This window comes from Armigeres subalbatus, chromosome 2 (genome assembly GCF_024139115.2).
Source record: "Armigeres subalbatus isolate Guangzhou_Male chromosome 2, GZ_Asu_2, whole genome shotgun sequence".
Taxonomy (NCBI): Eukaryota; Metazoa; Arthropoda; class Insecta; order Diptera; family Culicidae; genus Armigeres; species Armigeres subalbatus.
The window spans coordinates 6412657-6438050 of NC_085140.1; the positions used below are offsets into that span (position 1 = coordinate 6412657).

A 25394-nucleotide genomic window follows, 5' to 3' on the forward strand; every position below is an offset into this window, starting at 1 on the left:
GTGTGTCTGTGACCATTATTAACGAAAAAAAATGTCCATCCATTCTGAATTCGCCTTTCGAAAGATATAATATCCAGGCGTCTGCTATGAAAATTTCAAAATCTTTCATCTTGGGAATCGAAAGTTATAGCAGTTACAAATTTAATGATTTTTGCGTTCGATATCTCACTAATATGCAACCATATATACCGTGAATTTCCTCCTGATTACATCCAAATAAATTATCATCAAATATGCAATTAGCAACCTCAATCAACTATAACCTAAACCTATTCTTTGAATAATAGAAAACATAGCAAAGGATGTTAGAGATAACATTGTACAAATATCGATGGCAAAATAGACAATACAACCAAAATACAGTATTCAAATTACAGAATTATTGCACTTCAATCTCCTAATCATACCAAAGTGTGAATATTGTCTATGACAGACAAGTAACTACACTCTGTATGAAGATTCTGCTTTTATTAAATATGATAATAGTTGGTAACATAGAATACCGTGCTGAAACAATGTTGTCTTTCATGGGTACTGGGTAGTTAGTAAGACTAGTAACCAACATTTAAACAACAATGTGCATCATTTGTTGTCAGTTATACAACCATCATCCAGTTCGATTCAAGCAGTGGTACGAAAACGAGTTCCATTTGGAAAAAAAATGGGAAAGGCTAGATCACACGAGGAAAACCGCCTTTCCGAGAACGGTAGACGGAAAAAGCATATATGCACCACTTTGGAACGTTTCAACAATTTAACTGATTTGCTGAAAAACGATGCATTTACTTCATAAAATAATGCATTTACTACATAAATTAATTTACAATGTTATGAAAACTTATATGTGAATATGTACATTTTGTGGAAGATAATGAATTGAAAATGTATTGTAGGTAACCAATTTCCCTTCGGTAGGACTCGAACCCACGACCCTACAGTACGCTAGACTAGTGCTTTAACCAACTAAGCTACGAAGGACCTCCATCGGACTTCGCAACCTAGAGGCTACTGAATGAGCTCGAGATTCCTAAATTGGACGCATAGTCAAATCACTCGCAATCCATTTGTCAAAGCCAACACTTCCATATGTGTATAGTACACGTCCACATTAGAGGAGCGTGAGTATTTAGTCTGTTGACTTGTAAGGTCGTCTTCAGTGTCTCGACTTGAGTCGAGTCAAGTACGATACACTGAAGACGACCATACAGTTGAGGTCGAAATACGATATGTAATATGATTTGGTGGAATTAAGTGGAATTGTACTAAAATCGTCTCATGACAGTGAAATATTTTTTAAATAGTTTCAGTCTTTTGAAATCTCTCATTTTCTTACCTGGCTTCAAGGAAATGCGATGGTTTCCATCTTCTAGTCGGATACTAGTATTCCCTGTGTCAGTAAATTTATGTAGTAAATCCATTAATTTATGAAGAAAATGTATCGTAGTTCAGCAAGTCAGTTCTGAAGTGGTGCATATATGCTTTTTCCGTCTACCGTTCTCGGAAAAGGCGGTTTTCCTCATGTGATCTAGCCTTTCCCATTTTTTTCCAAATGGAACTTGTTTTCGTACCACTGCTTGAATCGAACTGGATGATGGTTGTATAACTGACAACAAATGATGCACATTGTTGTTTAAATGTTGGTTACTAGTCTTACTAACTACCCAGTACCCATGAAAGACAACATTGTTTCAGCGCGGTATTCTATGTTCCCAACTATTATCATGTTTGATAAAAGCAGAATCATCATACAGAGTGTAGTTACTTGTCTGTCATAGACAATATTCACACTTTGGTATGATTAGGAGATTGAAGTGCAATAATTCTGTAATTTGAATACTGTATTTTGGTTGTATTGTCCATTTTGCCATCGATATTTGTACAATGTTATCTCTAACATCCTTTGCTATTTTTTTTCTATTATTCAAAGAATAGGTTTTAGGTTATAGTTGATTGTGGTTGCAAATTGCATATTTGATGATAATTTATTTGGATGTAATCAGGAGGAAATTCACGGTATATATGATTGCATATTAGTGCGATATCGAACGCAAAAATCATTAAATTTGTAACTGCTATAACTTTCGATTCCCTAGATGAAAGATTTTGAAATTTTCATAGCAGACGCCTGGATATTATATCTTTCGAAAGGTGAGTTCAGAATGGATGGACATTTTTTTTCGTTAATAATGGTCCCAGACACACCGTGAGGCAGTTTGCGTCCGATAGACATACTTCTGGAGGAAGATGTGAACTGCCCATGATTTCATAGTTGACGTATCAACCATTCAAAATTGCAGCGAGTTTGACTTACTACGCGTCTACTAGGGTAAGTTAATTTCGTCGGTGATTTAATCGCTGTAACATCGATACGTTGCACGATTCAAACATCTTTTAGGTGCTTACGGGTTGCACTTACCACATTACACAGCTATTGTCTGAACATGGCTGTTTCAAGTAGTTTTCGCATATCAGGTTCGCAGAATCTGCGGATTGCCCGGAATGGGTAGTCGGGGTTGAAGTCAGCGGAACATGTGATGTTTGCATGCGATTGGCATTGGATACTGAGCGAGAGTACATGCTGCTTGTTAGCCGAATGTGTTGAATACAGCAGCTCTACAGATTATGTCCAGGATGCAGCGATGGTGGCGGTCCATGCGCGATTGTTGTTGTCGGGGTGCTCGTCTCGTACGTGAGTTTCTGATAGAGACCGTTACGTTACCACCTATGAAGTCGGTGTGTTTTCAATGCCTTGAGGATTAGCATAAGTGTGAGCGTTCTCAATAGACTCCCTCTGAAGTGTTGCTTAATGGCGGGCCTGGAGATACGGGTTTGCGAAAGGGTTTTGGTTCTAGTGGGTTGGGTGAGCTTCTATGTAATACCTATCCCCACACAACCTCAGTTAACCTCCTCAGGTGTAATTGTTTGCAGTACAGTGCGCACATTTGTACTAGGCCAGGTTATAACGATTTGATAATCCCAACTATACTTACCTATTATACCAACCGCAAATTTGAAGGAGACTAGGAAGTGATATGACGTTGTAAAAGTGTATGTGTATGAAAGTTTTTTATTTAGAGTTTTAAAAACATGTATATCAATAATCCCACTGTATTTGTTCACAATAAGTTCACCCTAATCAGAGCACTTTTATAAGGAATATCATAACGTTCCACGTTAACAACACTTTACAGTCAATCATTTCCTTAGGAAATCATCTTCCTAATCATGTAGTTCAGAATTCCTCCATTACGGTAGTACTCCAGATCCACCTCGGTATCGAACCGTACAATCACCTGGAACTTGATACCGGTGTCGGTTTCCACCGTGATCTTATCGTGTGGCTTCAAGTTCTCCGGGAATGCAATGCTGAACAGTTCCTTGCCGGTCAAACCAACGCTTTCTGCGTTTTGACCCTCCAGGTACTGAAGCGGTACGATTCCCATACCCACCAGATTCGACCGATGGATACGTTCATACGATTCGGCAATAACTGCTTTGATTCCTAGCAGATATGGTCCCTTGGCGGCCCAATCGCGACTCGATCCGCTGCCGTAATCCTTACCAACGACGGCAATCAATGCAGTCCCCTCTTGGACGTATCGCTCGGCACAGTCAAAAATATCCATTTCTTCTCCACTGGGAATATGCAGGGTGCGTGGTCCAGGGCTGGGAACGAGCTTGTTGACCAGTCGAATGTTAGCAAATGTACCGCGAGCCATCACAGCATCATTTCCGCGACGAGAACCGTACGAATTGAATTCACGTGGAGTTAAGCCTCGATTTGAGAGGTAGCGTGCAGCCGGACTATTGCGAGCAATGGAACCAGCCGGAGATATGTGATCAGTTGTTACAGAGTCGCCCAAATTTAGGAGCGCACGAGCGTTCACGATATTTCCCAGCTTGGGCAAATCACGAGTCATTCCCTCGAAGAACGGCGGATGCTTGATGTAGGTCGAAACGTCGTCCCACGGATAAAGTTTGCCAGTTGGAGCATTTAATTCCTGCCAAGATGATGATCCCAGCTCTACCTTGGCATACACGTCACGGAACATAGCAGGAATAACATGCTGCTTCTCGACGGCTTGGATCTCCTGACGCGTAGGCCAAATATCCCGCAAGAATACCTTGCTGCCATCAGGTCCAGTTCCGATGGGTTCTTTCTCAAAATCAATGTCCACAGTGCCTGCTAAGGCATATGCAATTACCAACAATGGACTAGCAAGATAGTTGGCACGGGTATTCGGGTGGATACGTCCTTCAAAGTTTCGGTTGCCAGAGAGAACGCCGCAACAGACCAAGTTGTTCTTTTCAATGGTGTTAGCGATGTTGTCATCCAACGGGCCGGAGTTTCCGATACAGGTCATACATCCATAACCGACCACATGGAAGCCCAATTCTTCCAAAGCTGGAACAACGCCTGATTCCTTAAGATAGTAGGTGACTACTCCACTTCCAGGCGAGAGAGATGTCTTTATATATGGAGCGACTTTCAGTCCTGCAGCCACAGCCTTCTTGGCCAATAGACCAGCACCCAACATCACCGATGGGTTACTTGTGTTGGTACACGACGTGATTGCCGCAATGACAACCGAACCATGGCGCAGGGAGTATGTCTTTCCATCATTCCAGCTGAACGCTCCTTCGGTGGATAGTTCGGCTTCTGGAATTGCAAACCCCTTGAATCCAACCTTGTTAATGAGACACTCTCGGAAATCTTTTTGCATCTCACTAACCGACACGCGGTCATGTGGACGCTTCGGTCCTGACACTGAAGTAACCACAGTTCCCAAATCTAGTTCTACAATTTGGGTAAACACAGGATCCTGCGAAGCGTCACTGAAGTTACGCAGCTGGTTGGTAGCTTTAAGATAAGCTTCAATTACTTGAACCTTATCATCAGCGCGGTTCGTCTGCCGAAGATAGTCCAGAGCGTTCTGATCGATTGGGAAGTATCCGACAGTAGCTCCATATTCCGGACACATGTTGCTGATCGTGGCGCGATCAGCAATTGACAACTCACTGACACCAGAGCCAAAGAACTCGACAAATTTGCCAACAACGCCGATCTGTCGCAAATTCTTAGTGATGGTCAGCACCAAATCCGTCGAAGTGACCAATGGATTCAGTTTGCCCACCAGCTTATACCCGATAACCTCTGGGAGCAACATGGAAATAGCTTGTCCCAACATCACAGCTTCGGCTTCAATTCCACCAACGCCCCAACCGACGACTCCCAATCCGTTGATCATGGTCGTATGCGAATCAGTACCAACGACGCTGTCCGGATACAATATCTTTACTCCATCCTTTGACTTGCTGTCGTCTTGGAACACAACCCGAGCCAAATATTCCAGATTCACCTGGTGAACGATACCGGAGCCAGGAGGAATGATCAACATGTTGTTGAATGCCTTGGCACCCCACTTCAGGAAAGTGAAACGTTCCTTATTACGCTCGAATTCCAGATCTTGATTCTTGTTCAGTGCATCCGGCGTGCGAGCAAAGTCCACCTGCACCGAGTGATCAATCACCAGATCCGACGGACAAATTGGATTAATTTTATCCGGGTCTCCGCCCAGCTTGAGCACCGCGTCGCGCATAGCGGCAAAGTCAACCACAGCCGGAACCCCGGTGAAATCCTGCAGGATAACACGCGCCGGTTTGAACGGAATCTCCAGTTCGGTATCGGTTTTGACACTCTTGGTGGCCTTCCAGCTCAGGATACCTCGAACATCCTTCTCCAGGATCTGGAAGTTGTCACAGTTACGAACGGCGGATTCCAGGAGCACACGGATGCTGTAGGGCAGCTCCTCTGAAATACATGAACGATTTTTAGATTGTAAATGAATTATTGTTGGCTTTTCTGGTGAATTAAGTGACTTACTGAATTCTTCGAAGGATGCGATATCAAAATACTGGAATGTCTCGCCATTGACATTCAGCTCCTTCTGGAGATTCTGGAATGGATTAGGCCCTGAAAAAAAAACAACAATAGATCGCGTTAAACAGATTTTCCAACATTAAACATGATTGGACAAACCAATTGGGTTTACAATAAATAATTTGAAATGAATCGTATTTTTTTCTTTTGTTGGAATACTAGAAAAGATTATAATCTTAAAACTACGTCTGGGAATTGGAATTCAACAAGTTATTTGAATCTATCGTATTCTTCTAATATTAACTTTGCAGACGTATTGTAAAGCGCTGAGTCATTTCTATATGTACGCGTTAGTGCGACGCAAAATTGTTTGATTGCTAACCAGCAAAAAAATGTGTACAGGGTGGATGACCAAAGGTCGCTTCTTTAACTTTTCAGCATTATCAACGCACGCTGCGAAAACATTGATGACGATAAAACATTTCATGAGCAGCTCTACATTCCAACTTGAACTTGGCCTGCTTTTCAACTTTGAGTTTCAAGAGCATTTCTACGAGGTGCTGAGTCGGACGAATGAGAAGTGAAAACTGAAAAGTGAGAAGTGGGTAGTGAGAAATGAAAAGTCAAAAATGAGAAATAAGAAGTGACAACTTTTTTTTAATCTTGCGTTTATTTAGAAGGCTCATTTGCTATTCGGCGAATATATGTTTTCTTTGTACAATTCATTTTACAATTTTTGTGAATCTTCTCACAACTAGAGTCAGTAAGTAAAAACTGAAAAGTAAGAAGTAAAAACTGAAAAGTGAGAAGTGAAAACTGAAAATTAAGAAGTGAAAATTTAAAAGGAAGAAGTGAGAAGTGAAAACTGAATAAATAGAAGTGACATGGGAGAAGCGAGAAGTAAGAAGTGAAAAGTGAAGTTAGAAATGCGAAGCGAGAAGTTAAAAGGAAAAATGTGAAGTAAGAAGTGAAAAAACATAAGTGAAAAATGAGAAGTGAGTAGTGGGAAATTAAAAGTAAGAAATGAAAATGAAAAGTAAGAAGTGCGAAGCAAGAAGAGAAAAGGGAAAATAGAAAAGTGAGAAGTGAAAAGGAAAAATTGATAAATGAGAAGTGAAAAATAAAAAAATAAAAAGTGAGAAAAGGGAAAAAAATAAATAGTGAAAAGCAAAAAGTAAGAAGAGATAAGTGAAAAGCGACAAGTGAGCAGTGAGAACCAAGAAGTAAGAAGTGAAAAGTAAGATTCGAGAAATGACAAGTGAAAAGGGAAGTGAAAGTGAGAAGTGGAGCCAGAAAACGGAGAAAAAAAATTAGATAGAATCAACCGAATTCTGCTTCAAATCAACGATATTTTGGCATAGATTTAAGAATAACAGTATTTATTATTGATATAACCACAAATAGGGTTGAATCGACCATACGCGATAATTCATTCAGCTCTCGTATATATTTGATACAATCAACAATGCTTTCCTGCTGTTACTGTCAAATAATACTTCAGAAAACAACAATAACAACAAAACACAAAAACTGAATCAAATTTATAAAATACTTTTGGAATTTCAGCGACTTTCCGTATTTCAAGAGGATTTTACGGACATCCTCAGATAAGTTATAAAACTGTTATCACAAGCAACCAGGTGGTAGCATCAAAGGAGTTCTTGGTAACCAGCAACCGTTGGTAACTGTTAGGAAGAAAACAACAAACTATGAAAAATTATTCCATTCCATTATTGGCTCTTGTACAGAACGCAAACAGCATAAATAAACGTTATTAGAATATACCATTTTGGCGACGAGAATCCACCACTCTGGAGCGCAGAAAAAGAAGGAGAATGTCGTTTCCGGAAAATCAACCTTTAGGAAGTTCCTCTTAACAAGATGTCTTTCGGCTAATACTTCAACAAAACCAGCAGATGGCGGAGCAAAATGCGCGGCTCATGGCTATGATGGAACGTTTCAACATTCAAGAAGCACCATCCAGACCGGCAAGCAGCCCAGAATTTATTATTGAAACTCTGGCGTCCAACATCCGAGAGTTTTGTTTCGATCCGGAGAATGGTCTAGTATTCGACCGGTGGTACCAGAAGTAGGGTAAATAATATATTTTGGACAAGTTACAGGTCTTTTAAATAATTTACAAATCTTAAATATTCAATTTCTTGGTTTTTCATTTTTGGTAGACTATCCGAAGCTTAAATCTCTTGAAAATATTATTTAATGGAGTACAATATACAACAATTGTTGAAAAAATAAAGTTTGGAAAAAAATTGCTGCTTTTCCTCAGATTTTACACTGGATGAAGAGACGCAGTAAAAAATAGACCGCAGTTCAAAGAGCTAAATCTACAATTTCCAAGTAATTCACACAAATGCAAGCATTATAGCTTAAACATGTGATGCTACTTTAGATCATTTTAAATTATCTGCTGCTTGAAAAGCATTTAAAACCATAAAATAAGCACTGTCCATAATGTGTCCGAATTAAACTGTGAAAATATATTTTGAACACCGTTGTAGGCAAATGAGGAAGAACAGATTCGGCAATTTGTGCGAACAGAAGTCAAGTCAAACGTTTGAAAAGAAATGTTGTAGTTTTGTAAACTAAATTGTTGCGTCGTATATATGTGGTGGTTTTTCAATATAAGCTACTCGAACTATTACGATAACTATTTTATTATTCAACGTAAATATATTCAAATAGTGAGAGTTTATATAAAATACCTAACGGTACCGAAAAATATTCATTTACAATATTCAAACAGGATTTTTTCAGAAGTATGTCTAGTTTTATTTATTTTGACATTTCACTGTTTATGTGATTCAACCACAAAGTGATCGGTTCGAAGCTTTTCCAAATAATAAATTCTATTCAGCATCTTTCCAATTTTCCTGATTGATCTCAGCTGCACATCGTAAGTTTCCATAGTTTTATCTTTTATCTTAAAACTGATCTTAATTTTGACCTTCAGATGGGAAAAATATTGAAACCATCGGGAAAGAAAAAGTATTCGGAGGAAGCATTAAAGAGCTGCTTGCAAGAGATCCGGAACAAGATTCCTATCAACACTGTTTGTCGGCGGTACGGGATCCCACGATCCACTGTGAAATTCAAGCTTAGTAATAAATGCAGGCATCAACCCAGATCAGGCCCTCCTACAGTACTATCGCAGGAGGAAGAAAAAATCTTGGCGCAGTGGATTCAGAATATGGCTCGCAAAGGATTCCTCGTGACGAAATATCGTTTGATAAATGTCGTCACCAGTTATTTGCCGGAACACATTCAAAAAAGGAAGACCGTGTAAGTAATACTGTGCTTAATTATAAAACTTATTCCACATCTAAGAGTATTCCTATTTTGATTACAGCTTCACAATGGATTCGTAGTTTTCTGGACCGATTCAAAGAACTCTCGATTCGCAAACCGGAGGGTGTCGGTTGGATGAATAAGGATTCTTTTCTAAAATATGTCAAACAAATTCTCCATCCCCAGTTTGCAGATCAAGGTGTTCTGCCGGTTATATATTTTGTAGATGGGCACAGCTCGCACACTCCTTGAGAGACGGCTGAGGAATGTTTAAATTTGGGAATTGTCCTGGTGTGTCTCTACGCAAACTGCACAAGGATCCTTCAACCACTGGACGTCGCTGTGTTCAAGCCACTGAAGGTTTCATGGCTCAAAACTGTAGATGATTGGAAGTGTACGAACCCAAATAAATATTTAAAGAGCGAGCATTTCGCTCCTCTGCTTAATTCTGCAATGGCAGCCGTTGATGGACGAATAATCAAAAACGGCTTCGCAGCTTGTAGTATATTCCCTTGGGATGAGGATAGAGTAGATTATTCGAAGTGTTTAGCCAAAGTAATCCCAGCGAATTCAGTAGTGGAAACTAATGGAGTCGATTTTGGGGTCTGCACAAGGAATATTGTATCTTGCTCCGGACAACACGCTACTTTCCCCGTTCTGCTATCCAAAGCGAGAGAAATAATGCGGATGCTGGGAAAAGATCGCGTATCACGTTACAAACAATCAAGTCTAGAGAATTTAACATCTGATGACGACATGATTTTGTATCACGTATTTACCATGCTCGAACCGTTAAAATATCAAGTTTTCGAAAATGAGGACGGATTATGTCAAACCACACCACCACCCTTGAGCGAGTTACCAGAACATATGGAAACCGAACAAGTTTGTGAAAAAGATCAACAGTCACCACCATTGTCATCGGAGGAACACTCGAAGGAAATCTACGACGATATTGGACCAACTCAAAAAGAGTTGATCTATTCATCGGACGATGAACAGTCACTGCATCTTGAGAAAAGTTGCAATTTTGATGGTGATTCAGAAGCGGCTGACAATTCTCCGAAAATTGATCTTCTATCAGTTTTGAATGATGATCCGTTCGAAATGGTATTGTTGCCGAACGCAACTAGACATCATTCAATCAAATACGAGCCAGCTGAACAATGCAATGCATCACTCGTCGAGTTACTGGAAAAGAATACTCCTGAAACACCACACCGAAAGGGAACCCGTAGGTTCAAGCATCGTAGTCCCGCCGTGTTGACGTCCCGACGACGGCTGGAGTACCATAAGATCAAGGCACAACAAAAAGCTCAGGCAGAAGCAGATAAGAAGAAAAAAGCGGCTCTAAAAGAACAGAAGAAAGTGGCAATGATCGCTGCACAGAAGGAAAAAGCTGAGCTCCGAAAGAGCAAGACAACTGAACTGCGAAATCAAAGTCGAAGCAAAAATAAATTTGTAAAATGTTGATGTTCTGATAGCTGAATATGTCGTTTCAATAAAGGTTTTTACAGAATAATTTGTGACTGTTATTTATATCCAGTAATCATCAGAATTTCATAGTACGCTGATAAATTGTCTAAAATATATATACGACAACATGTGATGTCCAAAATATATTTTGGACAATGTTCAAAATAGATTCAGGGTGTCCAAAAAGTATGAAATAGGAGTCTCAAAAAACAAACAATAATAAAAAAAAACCCTGAGTAATCCACCTAGCGGTGATGATGCCTTTCTCGCTCGTTCAAAAGGGTTGACAAACATATTTTTCACATTTGTTTATGGCAGCCTTACCTTGTACCGTTAAATGCACAAAAACGATCCATAAAAAAATGAAAAACGATCCATAAATAACATCTGAATGTTCCATAAAACGCTATCTTAAATCCAAAAAATAGCTCAGGCGTATCCATAAAGATTATGATCGTGATTATGATCCAATTCGGTAATATGGTCCATAGTTTTGGATATATGATCCATACTGTTGGTCATTTGACAAACTTTCGAGTATTTCTTGTTTTGAAGTCAGAATCCAGCTTAGGCTTCTGGCACCCATCAATAAGTTAGGCTTTTTAAAATTATTGTTTTGAATAGTATGATTTTTCATATAGATAAGAATTCATTTTTTGCTGATAGCAGTTCCGTTTTTGTCATTGACATTCAACCACTTTTAACTAAGATTTACGAATTTGATCCGACTTAATAAAATTTGAATTCTACTATGGTTGCTTTTCTTCATATGGAGAGAATTTCGGAGTGATTAACCGAAGGTTTTATTAAAATTGATTCATATTAATTTGTTTTTGTATACATTATAATGAACTGATCTAAAATTATTTATCAGATCACTCTGTACAGGTAAACTATCACTGTAAAAAATCTGATAGATAACTCGTGACAGAGCTGGTGTTACCGAAATCAGCATACTTGGGCCAATAATGTGTAATACTTCATATCATACTGATTGCATACCTGATATTATTCTATCAGGAAATCAAAAATCGTTGATTGCCTTAGAGTAATTTGTTATGGATTATAACAAGGATGTTTTCGATCATTTAGTAATATAGGTTCGATAATTTAGTAGTTTGTCAATAACTCATTCCAGAGGATAAATGTCGAAAAATATTCGCACCAGAAGTCCACCATAAAACACGTTTAAAATTTAACTTCTGGTATGAGTAATCGACAAACTAAATTATCGAACTTAGATTACTACATGATCCAAAACATGCTTGGATTGTAGAAAAGTTTGGATACATTTTCCATTGACTTGCCAAAAAATCCTACCGAATCTCAGCTTCTCCCACAATATCCGAGTGCTATTTGAAATCTTCAAACACAGCATCCGGTGCGTTGCCGCACGAATGCACAAGCAGCCGATGATAAGTGCAAATTGCGTATAATCTGTTATACTTCGATCACCACTCATCCAAGAAGTAGAGATAGTTGAGGGGTAACGTTCTAGCCTCTCACTCAGAGAATCTGTGTTCGACGCTCGTTCGGTTCTCATCTTTTTTTTCAATTTTTATTTTCTATAACTCAATACCACATTTTTAAAACTACTTCTCTGCGTTTGTAAACTAAGATTAAAACATTGATTCGTCAAATCTGAGAGGCGAGAGCACTCCCACGCAATCCAACACCACCAACAGGTAGCCGAAGTATTTAGGTAGCCGAAGTATAACATACATATGTTAGACTACATATCTACACATGTCTTTTAATCGAAATAATTAGACTTCCATGTTGCCAATCTAAAAGAAAATTAAATTTCAAACCCGAAAAATCTAACTATTTTCGGCTAAAATGTGTTTTAACATTTTAACAATCATTTTAAAATTGACGCCCTTCACCCTTGACGGGGTGATGGGCCAATGGGGCGTGTTGGTGATGCTTCCTTCTGCAATATTCATCCAACGGCAAGCGACTGAAGCGAATGCAGTGACGTTTTATTTTAGTATTAGCATTTATTTTAGTATTACAAAAAATCCTGGATATAGAACAAAAAATGTTTCCAGTTGGCAAACATTCGAGTGCTTCCCAGTTTGAAGTCAGAATCCAGCTTAGGCTTCTGTCACCCAATCAATAAGCTAGCCTTTTAATTATTGTTTTGAATACTACTTTTCATATTGGTAAGAATTCATTTTTTGCTGATAGCAGCTTCGTTTTTGTCATTGACATTCAACCACTTTTCAACTAAAATTCACGAATTAGATCCGACCTTATAAAATCTGAAGATAATTCTACTATGGTTGCTTTTTTTTTTTCATATGCAGAGCATTTCACAGTGATGGTACGAAGGTTGAATTAGAACTAATTAATTTTAATTTGCTTTTGTATCCAAAATCCAAAAGATCCAAAATTATTTATCAGTTCACTCCATACAGGTAAACTATCCATGTACACAATCTGATAGATTACTCGTGACAGAGCTGGTGTTACCTAAATCAGCATACTTGGGCCAATAATGTGTAATACTTTATATCATACTGATTGCATACCTAATATTATACTTAATTAATTTATTAATTATCAAACCTGTACATTTAGTAGTTTGTCAATAACTCATTCCAAAAGTTGAATTTCAAACGAGATGTCCACCATTTCTAGTGCGAAGGTTTATACAACTCTGCCTTATTGTTGTTTCTTTTGCACTAATAACAAAATGATAGCCCTAGTTGCAGTAACTTATACTGACTAATAATAACTAATAAAAAAAATTGTTATCATTCAGTATAAGTTATTACAAACTAGTGCTTTAAATCGATTATTAGTTAAATTAAAACAACAAACTGTAGGACAGAGCTGTCGAAAAATTTTCGCACCAGAAGTCCACCATAAACACGTTTTGAAATTTAACCTCCGGGATGAGTCATCGACAAACTAAATGATCGAACTAAGATTACTACATGATCCAAAACATGCTTGGATTGTAGAAAAGTTTGGATACATTTTCCGTTGACTTGCAAGAATGGAACATTTTCTCCGAATCTTTCCGAAACTCAGCTTCTCCCACATAATCCGAGTGATATTTGAAAACTTCAAACATATATGTTATCACTATGAATGGGGTTCCAATTAATTGGTCTAGCGAAGTCCAAGATTTAGGACTTATGTATAGCATGAGTTAATTAACTATCAAAACCACACAGAAGATATGCAAGCGAATAGGTCGGAATATAGTAAGTTAATATTTGTAGAAAATCAATACCATTTACTAAAATAAATTGTTTTAAATAATTGTTAGAAAAGCCATGTTCTACATATACTGTGCCAATATAGATTATTTGCTGTAACGCCAGGAAGACTGCATTACAGAGGATTCAAATTAAACGTTGAAATTGATGTTGCTTCCCTGCACATCAAAACACTATGAATATTAGGTGACATATCTGAATGAATTGACACAAAAGCACATAACGTAGACTCAATCGTATATGTTTTTCAACGTCAGATGATTTAAATATGCCACGGAACCTAAACACAGCATCCGGTGCGTTGCCACACGAATGCACAAACAGCCGATGATCAGTGCAAATTGCGTATAAGCTGTTATACTTCGATCACCGCTCTTCCAAGAAGTGAAGATAGCTGAGAGGTGTCGTTCTAGGCTCTCACTCAGAGAGTCTATGTTCGACGCTCGTTCGGTTCTCTTTTTTTCGAAAACATATTTATAAACAATTTTTCTTTTCTATAACTCAATACCAAATTTTTAAAACGACTTCTCTGCGTTAAAGATTAAAACATCGATTTGTCAAATCTGAGAGCCGAGAGCACTCCCACGCAGTCCAACACCAGCAACAGATAGCCGAAATCTTCACCTATACGTTAGGCTACATATTTACACATGTTTTTAATCGAAATAATTAGACTTTCATGTTGCCAATCTAAAAGTAAATTAAATTTCGAACCCGAAAAATCTAGCTATTTTCGGCTAAAATGTGTTTTAACGTTTTAACAATTATTTTAAAATTGACGCCTTATATCCCTTACCGGGTGAAATAAAAAAGCATCACCTGGCCCCCATTTTGTTTACTCGCTTCCGTCAGGGCCAAAGCGGTGTGTTGGTGATGCTTCCTTCTGCGATATTCATCCGACGGCAAGCGACTGAAGCGAATGCAGTGCCGTTCGCTCCCGCCGAAATGTGCTTGCATAGCGTCCTCACGTACACCAGCTGCGCTCCCATACGCTGATTGAACGCCACAAAAATAGCTGCCACGTGAGAAGTTCACTCGTATATAGGGTATGCGAGCGCATGATAGCAAAATAATAGAAAAACTTATAGGGCGATCATGCCTTCAGTGAAGACAATGGGTTCTTAATAATATTGTCCATCATTGCATTTCTTAACTGATACGACACGTTGTAATTATGCCATTATGAATACTAATTGAAAACAATAATTTCCCCAACAAATTGGCTTTCCTACCTATATACTGCCGCAGCAAGCGTAACTGTTCCATATTTTCTTCCATGCAAAATTAATATTGAACGATTATGCTTGCGACGGCAGTATAGTGGAGCTCATTTTACCTCCAAGAAATTTAGATTAATTATCAAGGCGAAATGAATCCAATTTCATGTCTAGCAAATTCAAAGTTTGTCTATCAGTTAATGCATTAAAACTATCAACCACTATTGATTTTATCAAATATATTTTCTTTCATTGATTCAATAATACTTCCAATATTGGTACCGTTACCCTAGCAGAGTGAACTCTGTGGCTTTGAAAAGAAATGAACGTATACCAATTTGATGAATACTGTACAACTTATATTTATCCATACCATGTGTGTCCCGATGGTTTTGTGGTATAGTAAGCGCTTTCCACCCCAGAGGTCAGCAGTTCGAATCTAGGAAAATTCAGTGTAGAGCATTTTGCTATTTTTTTATACGCAAAAACAGTTTTTTGGCCATAACTCCAGATTGCGATGAGCTATTGATCTAATTTTCAATAGCAAACAATGGGACTGAATTCCGCGTCGACTGCAACTTGTTGCGAGCAAATCGGACAATGGGAAGTTCAAAAAAGTGTGTCTACAAAATTTGTACACACACACACATACACACATACACACATACACACACACACATACATCCACACATACAGACATCACCTCAATTCGTCGAGCTGAGTCGATCGGTATATAAGAATCGGCCCTCCGGGCCTCCTATCAAAATTTTGTTTTTGAAGCAGTATTATAGCCTTTACGTACACTTAGTGTACGAGAAAGGCAAAAATTTAAAAGTTTAGTTCATTTTCGGATCAGTTAACATTAAGACAAACAAAAATATATATGCCTACAAAAAAACTTAATGGTTTTATGCTTATTTGGAAAATATATACGCGTTTTTTTCAAAACTCCTCCTTAGTCTGTCCAAAATACATCAATTACCCTATGAAGATCTTTTCCTGAAGGATGGTGTTAATCTGGACGATTCAGCGAAGGTCCGTCTACTTCTCAGAAGCCTCAGCGTTAGCGTACACGATAAGTACGTAAATTTCCTATTGCCGAAACATTTCCGTGAGTTTTCGTTCACGGATACCGTGTTAAAGTTGAAGCAGCTTTTCGGAGTGACTACAACCTTATTCAGTAAACGCTACCAATGTTTCCAAACTTCAAAACGATCTGAGGAAGATTACGTAACTTATGCAGCTACAATCAACAAACGATGCGAAGATTTCGAGTTGAACCGTATCACAGCCGATCAATTCAAGTCTCTCATTTTCATCTGTGGTTTACGATCTTCAAACGAAACGGATATCAGGACCAGATTACTTTCAAAGCTAGAATCGGATGAAGATGGCGAATGTAAATTGGAAACTCTCATCACCGAATGCCAGCGATTGCAAAATTTGAAGCACGACACCGCTCTGATCGAGCAAAAGCCATTGCTAGCAGCCTCGGTCTGTGCGGTCAAGAAAAACGGCATCAAGCAACAATCAAATTTAACTCGCTATTCATTCAAGGAAACCAAGCTTCCAAGCGGTCCGGAAGACACCGTGCTGGCAGTGCGGTAGCATGCACTATGTTCGTGAACGCTCTTACACCAATCACACTTGCAAGACTTGCAATAAAATTGGACACAAAGAGGGATATTGCAGTGCAGCTGCATTCCTGTAAAATCCAACCAAGAAGGTAAGAAATTCAGAAAGAAGAAGTCGATCATCAATGGTGTTTTTACGGTCAATCAAGTGAAGAGTGAAGCTAGAAGGAAGTTTTTGAATGTCGTCATTTACGGTGTGAAAATAAGTATCCAATTTGACACAGCGTCCGTCCACATTCCAAAATTCCACGGAAAATATTTTGGCAAAAATTCGGAAAACTATTCTTTCACGGAAATTTTTGGAATTTCGAAGGAAGTTATTTGGAATTTAACGGTTGTTTGTTCATTTTCAAAATCATTGGACATCCCATGAATTAGCTTGAGATCTGGTTTCAACTGCCATTGACTTCTCCAAAGCCAGAATCACCAACACTAATGTCACTGTGTAGGATGTGTAAAATAAAAATGGATGGTAATCCAGTTGCAGCAAAACTATCACAAACACTTTGAGAGGAACACTGCAGAATCACGCACACTTCTATTCATTTGAAGAAGTCAATAGGCACAGAATTAAATTTAATTTTGTTTTAAATTAATTTTTGTTTTATTGGAATTTGTTCTGTTGGAAGTATGATTTTCGTTGTGATCCTTAACTGAATAACTTAACACGTGGTTGATCTACATATTCTTTCGAAATGCACAACAAATATGATATCTTGTAAATTTTGAAAAAATCTACGTATACTTCAAGGGGGGAGGAGTATTGGAAAAGAATACGAAAGTCTCGAAAGCAAGTGTTACCGTGGGTAATTCCGACGGCCCTGAAAGGGTGAATGATGCGAACGCGACCGACGTAGGATGCGACGAACGCGTTTCGTTTTGTTGTCGTTTAGCGTCGCCGCAGCTCATACAGCGCGAGACGGCCACAACAAGATTGTTGATGTTGGGAATGAAGATAGAAGGAAGATGATTGTTTCTCCATAAAAATGAAATTTGTGTATGATTGTATAATTGTGAAAGATTGAATGTGAATTTGTTGAGTATTGTGAATATTGTAGTGAGGAAAAGTATGATGCATTATTGATGTAATTTGTGATTTGTAGATCGTTGCTGGTGCGAGTCATCGTTAGGTTTAGTTTCCACTGTGTTAGTCACCGTCTTTGTACATTGTACTACCGTTACTTACCGTAAGTTTGATCCTCAAAAGTTTATAGTTAGATTTGTTTATAATTGAAATTAATTGTTAATATAGAATCGTCCGCTAGCCTACAGAGGTAGAGAGCAGAAAGAGGCTAGTTGCTGTGGGAGAAAACTAGATTGTATGTTTGTAGTATTGTTTATATGTTTAATTATTAATGTAAAATATACTTTTAGTTGAGTTCGTTCACCAACCCACTTGAGATCGTTTTCTTGCACCCGGAGGGTGTAACAGCAAGTGATTAAGCATTTGGCAGGAATTTTTCACGTCGGTGCTTAGACATCCAGTGGACCAATCAATGTCTGCCAATCTCATCGCGTAGCATTGTAGTTTGCCTTTTTATAACCGAAGGAGTCAAATTCGTTGTCAGCGTTCATAATCTCAGCAAACTTAAAGCATTCTATGATAAGCAGATAAAGAGGCGGATGAGCCGCATCAGCTGTTACCATTTAATCGACGACTTCTATCAGACTTAAAAGACCACCTAATTCTTGGCTGGCGAGGACTAGATCGAGCATGCTGCCAGCGTAGTTTTCACCATGATTGACATTTATCCCACTTTTGGGGAAACTCGTTGCAGATACGCTATTGCGATTACTTCATAATGGCGGTTTCCAAGTAAATGAGAATCATATTGTTAACTGTATCACCAAGATCTTAACTGAAGAAATTTAAAACTGTTCAGATTTAGACTAAAGAATCTCAACTCTTCAGATTAGTTCAGATTTCTATTCCATTCTAGGCATGGCATAGGGGCCGCTCTTTGCAGCACATATTCAAGAAACGTACCGTGCGATACGTTCCAAAGGCAATTCGATGGGTGTTTACTCGTAGAAAATTTTGAGAAGCATTTGCATTCTATTTGCATTTCTAATCCATTTTTCCAAATACCTATTCTTCTGTTATCTTCGACATCTGTGTTACTGTAACTCAAGTATTTAATTTCCGATATTAACATTGATTTTATTCAAAAACTTAAAGGAAAATATTTCATATTAGAAAGCAAAACACCATAATATGTGCAACGATTAATTTGCGAATGGATCTCTGTTGCAGTATTGTTTAATAAACTAGAATTACGTTCGAAGTTCGTTTCTCTATAGAGAATCCGATTTAAAATGATTACGAGTAAGAAATATTGTTGATTCTCTGAAAATACAGTGTGTCCATTAGACTGGCCCAGCTTAGTATGGGGCGAAAAAAATGTTGTCGAATTCCACGGGGCACTCCCCAGGATTGTGTCGTTTGGTGAGAAAATCAATCTCTCAAAATTTCAGCTCAATCGCTTGTTGCATAAGCTGGCGCAATTGATTTGAAGTTTGTATGGGGATTTCAGTCAAAATGTATAGGAAAATACACCTCCGTCATTCATTCGATCTAGAAATTGTTCCTGATTGCTCGATTGACCTCAGAATTGCAAAAACGGCAGTTGGTATGCTACAGAACAATTTCGCAGAACATTGTATGATGATTAAATGATTTTATATATAGTTTTCGGCTGATTTATTAGCAGCTGAATTGTGTTTTTTTGGATTTATTGATCAAATCATATCACCCGAAATCTATATAAAAGTTAATTTAATCATCATACAATGTTCTGTGAAATTGTTCTGCAGCATACAATCTGCCGTTTTTGCAATTCTGAGGTCAATCGAGTAATCAGGAACAATTTTTAGATCGAATGAATGACGGAGGTGTATTTTTCTATACATTTTGACTGAAATCCCCAAACAAACTTCAAATCAATTGCGCCAGCTTATGCAACAAGCGATTGAGCTGAAATTTTAAGAGATTGATTTTCTCACCCAAAGACGCAATCCTGGGGGGTGCCCCGTGGAATTAGACAACTTTTTGTTTCCTGGGCCAGTCTAGTGTCCATTGATACATACGGCATAGACAAGCTTTCAGTTAATAAACTGTTGGAGTGCTAGAACACTAACATTAAAAACAGGGGGTTAAAATACTTCAGTCTTCCATCTACTTTCGCTATAAATTCACTTTTGTATCAACAGATACGTATTTCGTTTTCTACTTGAAAACTTCTTCAGTGTTTTGTTATCGATAACCCTGTAACATTTTCCCCTAAGTCGCTCAATATTAATTTTCCAACATTAAAAAATTTTGTTTTGCTTCATTATTTTTGATATTTTTAAAATTTTATTCATCACCTTGCATGAAAAAGGTCAAGTTCCAATTAGAATGTGAAGCCTTCGGAGGTGAGAATAATAAAAAACTGAAATGCAGGTAAACCATTCTATAAGAAGACTCCAGTGATAAGCATTTTTTATGTCGGTTGCTGTACACCAACTTATGTAAACTTTTCTTCTGATTCGTTATCTTCTGATGCTGAATTAAAAAAAAACACTCAAAGATTAATCGTTAATTCTTAATGTCCCACAATCTTCCAACATGCTAATCAGTATTAAAAATTTCGTTTCATCAGCATTCTATAGAACATATCACGCTTCGCCAGGCCTTCCGAAATAATGTCACGCCACTGTAGCGGTTATCGCTGTGTCTATTCTCCACTCGGTTGAGACGTGCAGTTCTCAAATCTACCAAAACATTTGCTACATACACATTGCGAAGATTACGCAACGTAACTTTTGATTTTCTTTTTTGTCTGCCACCAAACTGATAGGTAATGTACCTCCTTTCCAGCCTAATATTATCTATACGGCAATTGAAGCAATCGGCACCAAACACCATCTTTCAGACTTTAGTAGTATGTATATGTATGTGGTCAACTGCCGAATGAACTGCGTTTTATACTTTTATTCACAGGGCTGGTAAAAACGAATGTCGATATAGTTAAAAACATCTATGATGTTACCTCAACAACTTAGAGGATATTCCGACAACGAACTCATAGACTAATTCAATGTCAAAGATCATACATCTGGTGTTTACTGGAAACAATGTATATGACGTTTCCTGACAAGATACACTTTATAAAATGATAACATGTGCTTGTAATCTGTGTAGGTAGCTAACCAGACGCTTTTTCAATGAGTTATGCAGTTGTATATCGTTTATAAGGGACTCTTATCATGCCATACACATGTATGCTTGTTAACAGTAAAGACTAAACTAAGAAGAAAAAAACGCGGTTTTTGTGAGAGTAAACCTAAAAATTTCAACTCATGCTGCTGAAACGTTTTAAATTTCAACTAAATGCGAAGTCTTTGGATTAATAGATTAATTTCATCAGCAATTTCGCTACTTGCAAGAAAATCTACAAGATGTATCAAATGGCAAATACCCCCTGGTTAATTTTGGGGTGATAAAATAGAAAATGTGACAAATTCTAAAAAAAAAACACAATTTTCAATTTCACTTCATTTCACAAACATTAACCATTTTGTGCATTGGAAAGACTAAATGCGTAAACGGCTCCTGTTATTTCTTGTTGAGAAGGATTATAAAATCCTTGACAAGCACTTAGAAATGATTCATAATAAACCATAGGCGGAGAAAGTTATTTTATATCATAAAAACGCGACAAAATCGGGGGTGGACAAAATTGGGTTAATACTGTATTTTAGAAAACAAATTTTATTATTCAGTTTTACAGCCTTTGATTTGATATTTAAACCAGACGTGTATCCGAATTGTATCTTTAGTTCAACTTGCTTAACTATTTAAAGTATAACTATGATATAACTAATTTAAGATTTATTTGAAATTTGTAATTTTTTAGTGTTAACGAAAACCTGGTAGTTACAACTATTTTTTACGAGATGAACCGGCCTAGGGCCGTAAATAATGATAATTCAATGCAAACTATTTTTCGGGTCAAGGATTATTCAATGATCTACTTACATTCTAGCGAAAACCATAAAAAATACGTCTTAGATAAGGTTTAAATGCGTCGCTACCAGCCCTGCATGTGTCGCAACGATCAACAGTTCATAAGATCACCTTACCTTTATCACCTTTATCATCATGATGTGTGTTGTGAAATAGTAAACCTAATAGTTGCCTCCTCCAGGTAAATGCAGCACGATTAGCACAATCATGAAGATACAGCCTTTTACATCAATTCACCTTATCAAACATTTTGATTGTATTTCTTATTGATACCGCTATATCCAACTCACACTTATAACAAGGAGGGAATAAGAGAAAATTCCGACATCACTTCACGATAGCTTCTTTCCCATAGTTGCCCACCATTGCCACTTACCAGCCATTATTTAGCACGTCCGCCTTTCTCGACCACGTAGACAGCGACTAACCCGTCGAACCCACCGACAGGTGAAGTTAGAGTATTATTCTGCGGAAACCGGATTTGAGGCAATACAGGCCCTGACACTTTTTTGTGTGCCGATTATTAGACTTTTCAATTTGGGCAACGTCGGTCGTTCTAAGCGTTTAATATCAGCAGTGTTGTTGATATGGTGGAATGATTCGGCACAACACTGAAACCAATACTATATGAGCTGAAGTTTGAGTATTCAACAATCACCGGCCAAACAACTAGCGACGGATCGCACCGACACGTCCAACACTCACCGCTGCACCTGAGAAACTGAACTCTGCGGCTGAGTCTGATACTGATTCTGATGTGAAGGTTCCTAATCTGTGAACTCTCGTGAACAAAAAATAAACTTGTCGCGAAGCTTTTTTTCTATTTTGACAGAACATGTTCAGGTTTCTGGCGGAGCTTTGTTTATTTTTGTGCTAAAAATTGAGTGCCAACATCGCCAACATCACTCACCCGCAGGGATGCCTCGAATGGGGTAAAATACCCCATAGTGGACGCTCTAGTAGCGGAATTTTAATCTTCCTGCCAAGTTGTGGATCTCCCCTTCACGATACATAACATAAAAACCCAGATTAATCCACCTAGCGGCGATGATGCCTTTCTCGTGCATCGTAAAATATGGTGAAAAAATCACATAGGAAAGGTCAAAAAAGCACTTTAGGGGGATAGATCGCATATTTTCTATCATTTTGCATGTTTTTGCATTAATTATTGTGCATTCCCGCCATTGTTGTTTTGATGCAGGGAGTGCAAAATGAGTTACCTTGATTGATCCATTTAACGGTGATTTGATTTAAGTATATATACGTGCACTCAGGCAAATTGGCTATCGAATATCATAATACTGCCCATGGGCATCGATGATCGATCCTGAAAAACAATATCATAAATATAGCGCCACAAAATTTTGCTCAGTGTTTGTACTAAAATTTTGAACAGCGACAGTTCGCGAAAGAGTGATAAAAAAGCTCTTCATTTGACACAGCAACGAGTTTAGTCGCCGCGCCCGCGAGTACCATGAGCACTTAAGTTTTTTTTTCATTCTTTCATTGGTAGTCGTTGTTTCTCGTTCGATAAGAATAGTGTATCATCGCGCATATCGCCAACGAAATGGTTCTGCACATTTTTTCCATGTCAGAATCATCCGTCCCGAAAATAAAGGTGCCTTTTAACTTTTGCCTTTCACATTATTAATATCTTGTGGTAGAAAATAATTGTTTGTCGCATGTGCTATGTAATGAATAACTTTAGTTAATATTTTATAATATGTAGTTCAATTTATTGTTTCTACTAAGTGCACTTAGTAAGGCTTTGATTAGTCATGGTGTGTGGAAAGTGCCAAGTGGCTGGTTGTGGGAACAAGGTCGAAGGGCCGAACATTGAAAATCTTTCGTTCCATCGTTTCCCCAAGGACTCCTGCACGTGAGTAAAACATTATTGCTTTATCCTTTCTCATTCACCAAACACTGCTTGAGCAACACCGGCTATGATTTATTATGCTTATACGAGAAGAATCGCTAAAGCGTAATCCAATCAAAACAAATTTCCCTTTCATCCTTTTTATTGCGATCTCTGTTGTGTTCATGTGATTGGTTACTCGGACGATGACGACGTGCACGTCTGAGTATTATAAAATCGACATTGTGAGATTAGCCACAGCTGTGAGAGAATGAGAACTGCCGGCGTGTCATCTTTTTCGTGATTGAATGAATGTTCATTGAATTTAGATAACAACTATTCGTATTACGTCAATAAAACAAATTATTCCGTTCCTTTTTAGTTGGTTCTATGATAACAAATTCAATAGAACACGTAGCATACGCAAATACTTCGCTCGCGTAGCATCCCTTCGAGCCACTCATTCATTCAAGATCTCTCACAACACATACACAAACGTTAATAGTTTGCCGCGTGCGACGGATGCTCACAACACATACCGTTAGAATTAAAAGTCCAACATAAGAAGACATTCAGCAGGGCTGATTGCTATTCACTTTACTTTTAAGCGATTAAACCACTTGTACTAAGCTCTTGAAATTTACAACTAAGATAATGCATCAGAGGGTGAAAAGGGGTCTGTCGGAGTGCTACGATAAAAACCTTCAATACGAAAAATCCGCTAAAAATGACTGCATCTGGGACTGCATTATTGGTTCTTGTTATTGTTATTAATTAATCATACGTAAGTCTGTCAGTTTTTCTTTACATCAATTAAGGAAGTGTTACTTCCTGACCTCTTTTCCTGACGGTCCCATAAATGACACTCGCTTTTGGTTGGGTGGGAGTGGAAAATTAAAAATTATGACGTTGTAATCCTTAAGAATGAATCAGCCATGTTGGTTCCTTTTTAGGACCTAAATTTACAAATTGCATAACGTTTCACCCCCGGATGGAAGGAAGTTTGTCAGAGCGTTACGGCCCATTTGAATTTTATAAAACTTGACTATAAAAACTGACTAATCCACCTAGTGGTGTTGGTGCCTTTCTCGTGCAAAAAAAACGAGCAATGGGTAATGTTATCAACATAACCGCGAGTAGACGTAGGACTTGTATAAACGTAACGTATTTACATTTAACTTTTAACTTTTGGATCTATAGAGTTTGATTATAGGTAATGATATTGGAAAGACAACTTCCATGCTGTGTAGAATTATTAGCAATTTGTGTATTCAAAACTTCTGGAAATAAAACTAATAATTAAATACATAATAAGAATTGCTTTGTTTCTAACTATTAAGCCCTTATTTACTCAAGCAAGTGTAGGGCATCTGTGGGGGTTCCGTAGCGTAGTTGGCTACACGTTCGCCTCATAAGCGAATGGTCATGGGTTCGATTCCCAGCCCCTCCACCAAACCTTGTCAGTCGCCAGAAGCGCAGTCCGTACGGTGGCGTTTTGGGGAACGCGCCTCACCGACACGGCTGCCTGATGACGACTGACAAACCTGTTCTTCTCGGAGGCATTCCTCCAACGTGCTTCGATTAATGGCAACCGAACAAAGCAACGATCACTGGATTCACCACATGGACAAATGAACACAATGGACTCACGATGATATGGACTGGCAACGACAACAATAACGAATTATGAATATCTAAAAATAGATTCTGTGTGGACTCTGTACAGCAGAGTACCACAGTAGATCACGGCACAGTAGCGGTTAAGAACACAGAGTGCCTACCAAATA

The 25394-nt window shown here is 38.2% G+C and overlaps 2 protein-coding genes across 3 annotated transcripts in view; one reads left to right on the forward strand and one right to left on the reverse strand.

Moving 5' to 3' along the window:
* Window positions 1-3049: 3049 nt before the first annotated feature.
* Window positions 3050-22484, reverse strand: LOC134217581 (cytoplasmic aconitate hydratase-like). The gene is made up of 3 exons (XM_062696360.1): window positions 22129-22484; window positions 5885-5974; window positions 3050-5812 (listed from the first exon to the last, which is right to left on the reverse strand). Exons 1-3 carry the CDS (start codon window positions 22133-22135, stop codon window positions 3204-3206), a joined length of 2706 nt encoding a protein of 901 aa, XP_062552344.1. The 5' UTR covers window positions 22136-22484; the 3' UTR covers window positions 3050-3203.
* Window positions 22485-23268: 784 nt separating this feature from the next.
* LOC134217583 (myb-like protein AA) overlaps window positions 23269-25394 on the forward strand; it is a 65119-nt gene continuing 62993 nt past the window's right edge. Inside the window, exons 1-2 of one of the 2 annotated variants that reach the window (XM_062696363.1) lie at window positions 23354-23370; window positions 23505-23631. In XM_062696363.1, coding sequence (XP_062552347.1) covers window positions 23531-23631 — 101 coding nt within the window. In that variant the 5' untranslated portion in view covers window positions 23354-23370; window positions 23505-23530. Of the gene's footprint in view, window positions 23632-25394 lie in introns of both variants that reach the window. The other variant, XM_062696362.1, reaches the window with a different exon arrangement.

Coding starts and splice junctions, on each gene's coding strand:
- LOC134217581 (XM_062696360.1), bottom strand. Junction 5,813..5,884: donor CGCATCCTTCGAAGAATTCA/GTAAGTCACTTA, acceptor CATGTATTTCAG/AGGAGCTGCCCTACAGCATC.